Genomic DNA, 12,327 nt, shown 5'->3' with positions numbered 1-12,327 from the left:
TACGTAAATTGCTGGAGAAATCTAGGGGATTATGGCAGCATGGGGGGGGGGGTGTCGGGGTGTCCCTTTCCATTCCTCCACAGAGGTTGAGGTGTGCTGTACCAAAATGTGTCACCAGCCTAAATGACCATTTTTCCATCCCAAGCACTTATCTTACTTCTTCTTTTGCCGGCTTTCAGGCAAGTTTCATTCTCCTCCCCACCAGCCTCTCCTGTTAGGACAGGCACCTGAGTGCCAGCAGAGTCTTTTTACCAAATGTTGGGACCAAGGAATACTTCTGAAGCATACCCACACTACTGGTTTTCTGTCATCCACAGTACTTACCAAAATTTTTCCTGATAATGGTCAAAGGTTCTGCAGGAAGAGACTTGAGGCTTAACTTTGCAGAGATAACTGACTTAAAATTATTTTAATTAGGGTTATTCAACTGTGCTTCGAACGTTAACATCAGGCTCAGCTACCTTTGCCTTAGAGCTGTCTAATTATCAAGCCATGAATCCTCAAGACCAAAGTACACTGCTCAGCCAGAGAAGTGGCTTGTCCTAAGTCCTCGGAGAGAAACTCAGGAGTACCTACCTACTTCATTTTCAGTAAGAACAACTGAAAAGGTAGAACTTGAAACAGACAGTGGCACTGGTGCTGCCCATTCTATTTTATAGAATGAGAAACGTGCTTTGATGTTGAAGGTTAATGTACCTGAACTGTATTGTGTATCTAGGAAGTTATTACTGCCGGTAGTCAAGATTCAGTCTTTTGGAATATACTGAGTGATTGATAGATACCACGAGGTTTTTGGTTGGCTGATTTTAAGCTTCTCTCACAGGAAAGATGTCAGTCTTCTATGTATAATGTATAATAAGATGGAGATTCAATCAATAAAGAGATTTTATTCAAAAACATGATTTTTATTCAAAAACATGATTTTTAAAATCAAGCTGATCGTGGTACAGATGATTGTGGGCATTTTCCCCTATTTTTCTTTTGTTTCAGCTCATTTTTACATTCTGTCCTCGTGGTCACAGTATCCAGTAAAGACAGGTTCTGCAGCTATTCCTCGTCTGTAGGACAGGTAAAGTACAAACAAAAGATGTTTTAGATTGATATAACTCATCTCCATCTTAAGGAACTTAATAGCTCAAATCAGAATCACTAAACCATACCACTAATTATTGAAAAAAGAGATTCATAATGGAGTTCTAAGTTACAGCAAAATTTAATATATCTATAAAACAGTTTAAAGTCCAAGCATATCTTCTCCTTATAGGTACTGGAAATAGTTCCCAATTTCTCCTAATTAAATCACAGCCTCTTAGGTGACATACATTTCTATTTATAGAGGAAAAAAACCCCAATAAGCCATCTAACACTAAATAAGGTTAAAGCCCACCGTGTACTTAATAGTATCCTAGCTTGAAAAATAAGTCTGTCTTACCTGAGCATTCTGCAGCGGTGAATTGTTAGTCTCCTGTAGGCATCCTCTAGGCTTCTGACGTCTTTGTGACTCCAGAGTCTCTCACCAACAGCACTTGCCCGAGGCCTAAAATTTAAACCACATGTGCCCCAATGTAGTTTTCTGTTTTCTTAAATAAGCAAACCACATGCTTGGGGAAGTTCCTAGTGGTTTCCTACTTGGGTGAAGTAGGAAAACTCAGGCACCTTAATTCAAATGTTATCACTTAAATTCCATACCATAATCTTGGAGTAAGGTTAGTTGCATCCACATACTCTCCCCATAGACAAGCTTCTCCACCAATGACAAGTTTTTTCTGTTCCTGAGAACCTAGATTAAAATCATTGATGTAAGTTAGGTAGTTGCAACTTGAGGCCTATATACAGAGGCAATGCTGATTTCTATTGTTATCTTAGGGCAACATTTCTCTCCTGTTAAGCAGGACGTTGGGAGATGTTCATGGCTGTGGCACAAAAAAAGGTGGCCAACTTTTACTGCCACGGCTGACCCCATGGTTCACATAGTACTTGTTAGCATATGTTAACTAATGTGGCAGTCTGGTAGTAAAGATACCATTTTATTAAAGAGACTATCTATAGTAATTACGACTTTTTGATTCTCAGAAAATGCTTTTTAGAGAAACAGTTATGTCAATTCCTAATAGACCTACAGTTTTGAAACTCTTTTAAACAGCAAAATACTTTTCCTCAAAGGAAATTTTATATTAAAGTCTGGTGTACAAAACTGGACAAGGGAGAACTGTTCTTAATGAAGGGGGTTTGAGAGTCTGGAGCCCCACCACTCAGACATGACCACCCCCCCCCAAGGATGCCTCCTCCTCAGAACACGGAAGCCACTGAACAGGACGGGATCCCTGCTTAGGTGTCTTGCATTGGAGAGGCAGCTCAGAGTAGGAGATACAAGGTTAATGCAGTCAGGCATCTTTAAATGCATAGTGATAAGTCTTATCAGTGAAAATGGAGAGAAAAAATCTAAGGGAATCTACTTTTGAAGTTCTTTCATTTAGGGAAGAATGTGGTTTCTTTCACAGAGTTTAAAATGATATTGTAGTTGGTCTGTTTAAGTACACACAAACAAAATCAAGGGTCAAACATAAAAGGGAGGATAGTTGGTAGATGCTACCTAGGTAAGGATTCCCTGGAGGGAGGGTAGGGAAAAAAACCTAACAAATCAAGTAATGATGGTTGCTTCACTTACCCTCAAAACTAAGAGGGTCCACGGCATAGTATCGTTTCCAGTCTTGTCCATAACTGATCCAGTCTAAGTACCAAGGAGCAGAAAGGATCACAGGGAAGCCAGCTTCTGTAACTTTACTTTGTTCCTGAGTATAGTCCTCCACTTTCCACACTTGAATTACTGTGCCTGGCATGAGCTATTAAAGTCACAAATCACAATATATATTATTAGGTCTCGCAACTACAGTAGATGAAATTACAAGTCCGAGGCATTGTAGCTAAGAAAATAACTTTTAAGATCCTTGAAAAAAGCAGCATTTCCTTTTTTCCCTTTCTCTTTAGAATTAATATCAAATGCTATTTGTTGTAGGGACTTAGAAGTTTCATCAACCTTAAGGTTGGATATTTAACCTTTGTCTACATATGATACCATATAGGTGTAATGAATTAAAGGTTTTCATCCCATTTCTACCACACTATTGTACTTACTTTGGAACTCTGAGGATGCCACCAACCCCTTCTGGAAAGATAATACTAGTAGCTGGACTTGCAAATTCTCAGTTGCCCCCAAAGGAAAATAAAGAATTCTGAGTATGTCAGAGAGAAATGCCATTTAAAATAAAAAGTGTACATTGACAATTTTACTTAAAACTATCTTAACAGCAGTAAAGACTTATTTATGTTTGTTCTGCCCTTCTGGAAAAAGGAACGGTCTTCAAAGTACTTCAATTTGTGATTAAAAATGAGATGGTGGGGGAGGAGGGGAGATGGGAGAGATGAGGAGGAGGTGGCGCTGAAGAATGAAGTAAATGGAAGAAATCAGATCAATACCATTATCACTGGTCTCAGTGTTACAGCTCAAATGGAAAGGTAAGCTCATTTCCCCAGCATTACAGGGAAGCTTCATTGGGGTTCCTTCCATCCAAGGAAGTATTAAAGTATTAAGTCTCTCATATTATCAAAACCAAATGCAGTCTTAATACTTCTCACCTTGCTTGCATCATCAAAAACTTCTTGCCAGACTATGGAGTTCTTGTTTATGGCTGAAATCATATCCAAAACCCTACCATTGAAAAAATTACAAAGTTATTTTAGATCACAAGCTGACCAATATGTGTAAAGAATGCACATTTTTATCCCAAGAACTCCAACACTGAGAGGTGCCTCTCAGTATAGCACAGCTTTACAGCAGAACTAGCTAAAGCTGGGTGGCGACCCATGTGGTTCCTTCTTTCTAGCACGTGGCTCAGAACCTGACACAGCAGAGGGGTTCAAGTCAATTGCAGAATGAACGAGCTAAGCATACCCCAAAGATAGGAAGATGGGGCAACTCAAAGGGAAGTGTATAAACAGCAATCTTTGTAATTTCATGGGTATCTTAGAATAAAGGAAACTAAAAACTAGCCTGTGACATCACCTAAATAACTTCCAACAGTGTTGACAATCAATTCACAAATATTTCCTGATGTTCAGACAATGGCAGGTGCTCTGCAGGCTAAAAAAATTAGACTGTATCACACAGAAAGCTGAACAGGAAAAGGCTAGAATCTGGGCTTGCTCAGTGCAGGAGTTGGCAAGCTATAGCCTGCAGCCTGTTTTTGTATGGCTCTTGAGCTGAGAATGGTTTTTTACATTTGTAAAGCATTGTTTAAAAAATAAGAGTATGCAAAAAAAAAAAGTATGCAACCATATGTGCCCCACGAAGTCTCCCATATTTACTGTCTGGCCCTTCAGAGAACAAGTTTACTGCTCCCTAGCATAGAGCAGCACCGTCTACTAGAACTTTACGCAGTGATGGAAATGTTCTATATATGCACTTTCCAGTATGGTAGCCACCAGCCTCATCTAGCTGTTCAACACCTGAAATGTGGCTAGTGTGACCGAGGAACTGAATTTTTAATTTTCTTCAATTCTAATTTAAATACGAACAGCCACATGTGGCTGTGGCTACCATACGAGACAGCACAGGTATAAAGTAAAAGAAATGCTCCAGCGTTGACAAAAGGGACTGAATTCCAGAGGATGGATGGTGACGAAGACTTCGCAGGGCAGCCAGGGCTCTGAGCTGAGTTCTTAGAACAGATGACTGTTACCCTGTGTTTCAACAGTTACTGCAAAAGGATCAGAGTCACCATGTTATTGATTTAAAGAAAATAGTGGCTATTGCTCCCTCCTTTATGATTTTTCATCTATACTTTGTGTAACAAAGAATATAACATCTACACTTTGGCAAGGAGTGGAGAGAAAATGAAAAATATAGTACTAAATAACAGCTTAAGCTTTTACAAAAGGCATTGATGAAATAAAAACAGAAGTAGGCTTTAAAGTAACTTACGCTTGCATATAGAAGGATTCTAGTTTCTTAAAATTTCTGCCAAAGCCTTTGTCCCTCATGAAATCCTGGATTTCTGGATTGGATGCCCTTAAATAAAAAGTGATCAAAATTTCATTAAAAGTTCAATATGCCCCATCTTTTTAAAGCAGCATATATCCCTAACATCTTATACACATGTAAAACTATTAAATTTTGTAGAGTAAAATAAACCTAAAAACTTAATTATGAGTTATCTTAGCTTTCCACTGCAAATAATTTTTTTCTAGAAGCTGATTTCCTATAAAAATGGTTTTCCCTAACCTCCCACCTCTCTCCTCCGTCTGAGGCTATTTGCAAAGAGGACTTTTACTTGAAAAATCTCTCCCACTTAATCATTACCCTCTTTCACTAAAGCTATTCTTGTTCACTCTTTAGTCTTTTTTTTTAAATTCCCATTTCCTTCTGCATCTTAATTCTCCTCCCTAAAAGCTTTTACTTTGTCATACCACCCATATGTACATTCTACAGAAATCCACCATCTCACGAGTTGGGTTGCCAAGTTAAAACCGTACAGAGATGTTACCCCAAATCTTCCCTTTTCATGTGGAGACCTCTACACCTACTTCAAATGCAACAGTTTTTAGAAATAGGGGGGATTTAACATATTTTCATACCAACAATCAAAATCTACTTCATCTCCTCCCAAATGAATGAATTCATCCGGAAACACGGTACTAATTTCTTTGAACAATTTAGACAGGAAGCTGTAAGTTGTATTCCAAATAGGGTTTATAGGTCCAAAAGCCCCAGATGGCTCTTTTCCATTATAACATGGAGTCAGGAGGTCTTTCTGGCCTGGAAGGAAACATGGAGAATCTTTTCTAAAGGAGTATTTCAGTCACAAAGACACGGCTTTGCACATGATTATATTACTTTATTTTGTTGAAGCCAAAAGAGATTTTATACAGAAAAAGATAAATGTGTTTACTAAGAGTTACTATGATAATTTCTTCCAAATAAGAAGAATTGTTTCCTGAATACTATCCCTGTACCTCTTTTGTTTCCCTTTCCATCAGCCTCTGAGATTTTACCCATTTCAAATATTACCTCAAATATTAATGACTCCCAAATCTAAACCTTGCCCCAATCCTTTTGTCTCAAGCTTCAAACCATATTTCAAAGTCCCTGCTGAACACAATTAGATATCCTAGCTTCACTTCAAATATAATCTAACAAACACCAAATTGTCTTCCCCAAACTCCTTCTGTAGCTTCTCCTGATTTTCACATTCTGGTAAGCGAGACACCATCCTCCTAAGTCTCTTGTCCCTCTCCTCCTGGAGTCAGTCAGTTGCCAAGTTCTATGGGTTGTATTTCCAGAATGTCTCTCAGTTCTGTATATTATTTTCCATCCCTGCTATCACCATTCTGGTCTAGGACCTTCAATCTCCTCCCCCTTCCAATCTGTCACTTTCACATAGGATTCCCTGAAGTGTGGCTCCCATCATGTCACTCTTCTACTCTGTAACTTTCACTGGCTTCCATGTGTCCTGATGAATCCCACATTCCTCACCCAAGGCCCTCTACACTACTTTTTCAGACTCATTTCCCACTGTACTCCATGTCTATTCTAATAATACTTATTGCACAATTATAAATGCTAGGTGTGGTGCTATGTGCTTTACATTCATTCTTTAATCTTCAAAAAAAAATTTACATGATAGCTACTGCTAATACTCCCATTTTAGAGATGGGAAAACTGAGGATGAGATGTTCTGACTGGCCCAAGGTCACTCAGTTTATAAACGCCAGAAGCAGGATTCAAATCCAGGCAATCTAGCTCCAGAGCCAGTTCTTAAGCACCCGACAGTACAACTACTCTCTGCTGCACTGTACTCCAGCTAAATTGCCTTTCCTGTTATTCCCTCTACCAGAAACACGAATATATTCTTTGATCTCTCAAAAGCATTTTAAGTGTTACTTCATTCATGTAATGTTTAATTCACTTATGCATTCTACTTGTTGTAATCATTTCTTGTTTTCCTTTATCCCTTGTGTTTATACTTTAGGCAATGCCTAGATAGTGACTTGCTCACAATAGACACATAATAGTTACTGAATTACAACTATCAATAGTTTGCACAACCTTTGTGCAAATCACAAGTAAGAACAAAATGAGCAAACACGAAGTCATGAGATGTAAGACCTCAAATGTTCATTTTCTGCAACTCATAAAACACGCTCCTTACCTTCTCCCCAAGACTGCGTATGTCCAGGGCTATCAAATTCTGGCACGACCCGAATCCCTCGTAATCGGGCATATTCAATCACCATACGGACATCGTTTGGAGTATAAACATGAGACGAAGAATAGCTTCCCTGTAAAAGCCATATTTCTTAAAATGTATGAACTGTTTACAGTTCTGTTTGTACTTCAGTATCTGCTGGCAGATTTTTCAAGTACTACAAAGTATAAAATAGTCTTATGTGATTGTTTACTGTATCTTATCAATAAGCTCTCAGCACACTTTAGGTTAATTCCAGATTTACTGATAGGACTGTCTATCTCTACCAGCACCTCGTTTCAGCAACGTCTGTCTACCGTCAGGCTGTTTCAACCTCATGTAACTGTACGACAAAACAGAAATGTTTGACTCCGAAGTGAAAATTCTGAATACATTGCCCTTGTCAGTTTTAGAATCAAAATTCACACATTATTACAGAGCATAGCTGTTGTCTTTCAAAGTCACTTTAATTACTGTCAGCTTTAAAAATTCCCCGAGATGCTCTGATAAGTGACCTGTGTTTTTTTTGTTTGTTTTTTTTAAGATTACCCTTGGTCCTACTATAGGTCCTTGAAAAATTAGAACTCAATATTGGTGGTAGCTAAAGGTCCATTAAAGGTGTTACCATGGCACATTTCTCAAGGTATAAATATATAAATATAAATAAATGCTCAACTTCTAAAAAGTAGTCTTGCCCTACCCCCATCTTCAACATCAAATTTGTATTGAATCAAGACTAGATCTAACCACCAGTTTACAGTAAATAGAGGAGACAGAAGAACATATTGACACTGGGAATGCAACCAGCAAAACCCAGACTGTGGGAAACTATAGGACAAACTGAGCTTAGTTTCCTCAATGAAAATAATAAATTACAAGAAAAAAAAAAAGAGATGGGCAGGGATGGGCAGCTATATATAAAAGAGAACAGACGTATTAACTGACCACAATGTATGGACCTTATTTGCATCCGAATGCAAATTTTTTTAAAAAAGAAAAAGGCACTTGGGGAAACATGAATAATGACTGGCTATCTGGATTATTGCTATTTTTTTAGCTGTGATAACGAACTATAACTTTTTAAACAGGCCTTTTTACCAATAAGATATGATGTCTGGGATTACCTTCAAAATAATGGAGGGGGTATAGGTGATACAAGACTGGCCATTACCTGATTACTGAGGCTGACTGATAAGGAAATGGGAATTCATTAAATTCTACTTCTGTATATGTTTGAAGTTTTCCATTTATTAAAAGCAAACAACAATAGGAGTGCTGCTAGGATTTCAACCCAAACTACATCAAAACCTTGGAGAAAGTTTTGGAATTGTGGCCAGAGGACAAAATTTAGGGTCTTGGCTCTGCCTCTTCCTAACTACAACTTCGGATGAGACATACAGCTTCTCTTGGCTGTCAGTGACTGGCCTTGTACTAGAGGGGGATTCAACTAGATGGTATCGAGGCTCACTCCCAGCTTCACTGGTCTATAATACAGTGAATCTGAACACTCCTAAGACCACCATTATTTTCCAAGAAGGAGCCATTATCTGTAAGATTCTCTGCTTCATATAGCTTTTCAGAGAGAAAAGAAGTTGTCATTTATAGAATTCAAAACAATTCTGTTTAAAACAAATATACAGTTGGACTACTTGGTAAATATAATTACTTAACCTTATGTTAATCACGAATGCTTCAGGTCTCCTACATTCATTAAAGTTTTAAAATTTTTATTTGTATAGCCCCTAGAGATTGTTTACATTTATGATAACATAACAATTACAAAACCACAACAGTTTTGTGGATCTAAAATGCTCAGCCGCAGCCTATTAAAAACATTTAAAACCACAAGTATCTTCTTCTTTTTTTTTTTTTTTTTTGGCCGCACTGACCAGGGATCTAACCCACTCCCACTGCAGTGGAAGCATGGAGTCTTAACCACTGGACCGCCAGGGAGGTCCCCCAAATATCTAACTTTTACACTTCAATTCTATCCATAAGAAGAAACATTTAAGCTGCAAACTTCTAATGAAACTATACCAAAATTTTTTTTTTGTATACCAACAATAACATGAATTACTCACATTTTTGCTTAATCCAGGAAAAGTGACACTCTGATAAGGGAAAGACTGGTCATCTACTATGTGCCAGTGGAGAACATTAAACTTATTAAAAGCCATGGCATCCTGCAAGCAAACATGTTAAAAATTTATATACCTTAAAACCACAATGAGATTATCAGCTCACACTGTCAGAATGGCTATCATCAAAAAGAACACAACAAATGTCGGCAAGGGTGTGGAGAAAAGGGAACCCTTGTACACTGTTAGTGGGAGTATAAATTGGTGCAGCCACTGTGGAAAACAGTTTGGAGGTTTCTCAAAAAACTAAAAATAAAGCTACCACATGACCCAGCAATCCCCACTCACTCCTGGGTATATATACCTGAAAAAAACAAAAACGCTAATTTGAAAAGATACATGCACGCCAATGTTCGTAGCAGCATTATTTACAATTGCCAAGATATGGAAGCAAGCTACGTATCCATCAACAGATGAATGGATAAAGATGTGGTGTATATATATATACAATGGAATACTACTCAGCAATAAAAAAAGAAATTTTGCTGTCTGCAACAAGATGGATGGACTTGGAGGGCATATGCTAAGTAAAGTAAGTCAGACAGAAAGATATGTATGATATCACTTATATGTGGAATCTAAAAAATACAACTAGTGAATATAACAAAAAAGGAAGCAGATTCACAGATAAAGAGAACAAACGCAGTGGGGAGAGAGAAGGAAAAAAAAATTACATACCACAGATATATTATACAATCCAATTTACTTATCTGCATCCAGGATTGTTTCCAATGTGTCTGTTTCCTTTTAAAATTTACTTTTTCAACAAGGGAAGGATGTGAAGAAGTATAAATTCCTTATCTTATATTCTTTACATGGCATGTTGCTTTTCAAAAAGCCTATACAGAATTCTTATTTATTATAAACAGTAAGCTATAACTTTGCCCTATGGGAAGGGAGCAAGCTTATAAATTTCCAGTAAGTATTTAGGGTTAGCCAAGAAGGGAAAATAGTTCTTGGCTACCACTACTACTGTGTTTGGGAATGCAGCAGAGGAAAAATGGGACTTACAATTCCCACAATTCTGAGATTTGAGTGCCAACCTTTCCTTACAGATGAAAGAAATTCAGTACAAACACAGTACAATTCTAATTAAAATTCTCAAATTTGGGGGGAAATTGACATTGATTTTATGTACACTCTGGAGGAATAAACAATATGTATCTAAAATATAAAAGACTATATGAAGAAGATGAAAAATGATAAGGGGAGAGATTTGCCCTATCAGAGAATCAAAACTTATAGCCTCCCTTCTCCTTATGATGTGGCCAAAATGGCAGAGCAGGAAAACCCTCTTGCTCACCTCCTGCCACAGACACACCAAAATTACAACTATTAACAGAGCAATTATTGATGAGAATGACCTGAAAACTAGCAGAAAAGATTTTTCCACAACTAACAGTATAAAGAAGAAACCACAAGGAGACAGGCAGGTGGGTCAAGACCCACACCCCAGACTATGGGACCCACAAATGGGAGGATATCACAGTTGCAGAAGTTCTCCCCAAGGGGTGAGGAATCCGAGCCCACATCAGGCTCTGCAGCCTGGGGTCCAACACCGGGAAAACGAGCCCCCCAAAACATCTGGCTTTGAAGGCCAGCAGGGCTTGCATATGGATGAGCTGGCAGGCTGTAGGAAACAGATTGTGCTCTTAAAAAGCATATGTAGATTCCTCCTCCAGTGTGGGAGGATGAGGAGTTCACATCTCCCCACAACTAGGGCACCTGGCAGATGTTGGTGGGGGACCTCGATGCCCCAGGAGATGGGAGGAACCCCCGAGCAACCGGGTAGGACATGCTGGGGAGTGAGGGGGGAGGAGAAGTGGAGGCCGGACAGGACAGGCACCCCTGAGGGGTGGGTGGGAGAGGGGAGGGGTTCCCACACCTGGAGGGACCCTCAGGGGCTTGGAGGATCAGTGGGGAGCATGCCTAGTGTTTCCCTGCCCAATCAGGCCCGGGGAAGCCTGCTGGGCTCCGGGGCCAGGGCCTCCACTCTCTGAGGCCCCCTCCAGGCCACGTGGTTCCTAGGGTTGTAGGACAGAGGCGGGAAGAAGAGGAGAGGTGGATGGGGAGGGGCCCTCTGGGATTGGAGGATCAAGGGAGATGCGGAAGGCGTTTCCCCCACCCACTGAGGCCCCGGGAAGCCTGCTGGGCTCCTGGGCCTGGTCCTCTGTTCTCCAGGGCCCCCTCAGGCCTCGCGGGTCCTAGGGGTGCGGGAGGGAGGGAGGAGCGGGAAAGAGGAGGCAGATGGTGGCGGGGGAACCCCCAGGACCGGAGGATCAGGGGAGGCCTGGCGGGCATTTCCCCTGCCCACTTGGCCCTGGGAAGCCTGTTGGGCTTCCAGGTCTGGTCTCCTGCTTTCCAGGGCCCCCTCTGGCCATGGGGCCTAGGGGCATAGGAGGGGGGTGGGGAGAAGGATAGAGGCCAACGGGGAGGGACCCTCCAGGATCGGCGGATCGGGGGGAATGCGTCTAGCATTTCCCCTGCCCACTCAGGCCCAGGGAGCCTGCTGGAGTCCCAGACCTGGTCCTCCGCCCTCAAGGCCAGAGGCACTCCTGGGCCCCTCCTGCTACACTGAACCTAAGACCCACACCCGAAGGGCCTTTTCAGCTCCGTGGGTCCTAAGCATAGGCCCCGCCCACCACCTAAACCCCGCCTCCCAGAGCTAAGGTCTTCTCCAGCTTTTTTTTCCCTCCTCTTTTTTGGCTTTTTTACCTTCCAGTTGCTGTTTCATCTATATTTTTATTTCTTCTAACATATCTGTTAGTTTTCTAATCTTATTTTCTTTTTTACTCTGTTATTCTTCAGCTCCTTTTTTTTTTTTTTTTTTTTTTGCTGCCCTGCATGGCTTGCAGGATCTTGGTTCACAAGCTGGGGGTCATGCCTGAGCTCCTGTGGTGGGAGCTCCAAGTCTGAACCACTGGACTAACAGAGGACCTCAGACC

General features: G+C 40.4%; 2 protein-coding genes and 1 long non-coding RNA gene across 14 annotated transcripts in view; 1 reads left to right on the top strand and 2 right to left on the bottom strand.

Moving 5' to 3' along the window:
- The window catches only part of GFM2 (GTP dependent ribosome recycling factor mitochondrial 2), a 53,572-nt gene extending 46,514 nt beyond the window's left edge, over positions 1 to 7,058 (top strand). For 9 of the 11 annotated variants that reach the window (XM_082376534.1, XM_082376539.1, XM_082376538.1 and 6 more), the window contains one exon: positions 418 to 899. In XM_082376534.1, the coding sequence (XP_082232660.1) occupies positions 418 to 546 (129 nt within the window). In that variant the 3' untranslated portion in view covers positions 547 to 899. Of the gene's footprint in view, positions 1 to 179; positions 365 to 417; positions 900 to 7,028 lie in introns of those variants that run through there. The other 2 variants (XM_082376537.1, XM_082376536.1) reach the window with 2 other exon arrangements.
- The window catches only part of LOC309622626, a 169,232-nt gene that overhangs the window by 107,114 nt on the left and 49,791 nt on the right, over positions 1 to 12,327 (bottom strand). The window lies entirely within an intron of this gene.
- HEXB (hexosaminidase subunit beta) overlaps positions 1 to 12,327 on the bottom strand; it is a 39,627-nt gene that overhangs the window by 4,306 nt on the left and 22,994 nt on the right. The window contains exons 6-14 of one of the 2 annotated variants that reach the window (XM_082377454.1): positions 9,326 to 9,427; positions 7,209 to 7,338; positions 5,635 to 5,815; positions 4,982 to 5,068; positions 3,637 to 3,709; positions 2,669 to 2,843; positions 1,690 to 1,780; positions 1,433 to 1,537; positions 895 to 1,058 (exon numbers count right to left, since the gene is read on the bottom strand). In XM_082377454.1, coding sequence (XP_082233580.1) covers positions 998 to 1,058; positions 1,433 to 1,537; positions 1,690 to 1,780; positions 2,669 to 2,843; positions 3,637 to 3,709; positions 4,982 to 5,068; positions 5,635 to 5,815; positions 7,209 to 7,338; positions 9,326 to 9,427 — 1,005 coding nt within the window. In that variant the 3' untranslated portion in view covers positions 895 to 997. Of the gene's footprint in view, positions 1 to 894; positions 1,059 to 1,432; positions 1,538 to 1,689; positions 1,781 to 2,668; positions 2,844 to 3,636; positions 3,710 to 4,981; positions 5,069 to 5,634; positions 5,816 to 7,208; positions 7,339 to 9,325; positions 9,428 to 12,327 lie in introns of those variants that run through there. The other variant, XM_082377453.1, reaches the window with a different exon arrangement.

This window comes from Balaenoptera borealis (assembly GCF_965194805.1).
Source record: "Balaenoptera borealis genome assembly, chromosome: 2".
Taxonomy (NCBI): Eukaryota; Metazoa; Chordata; class Mammalia; order Artiodactyla; family Balaenopteridae; genus Balaenoptera; species Balaenoptera borealis.
This window is presented reverse-complemented; position numbering and strand designations above follow the sequence as displayed.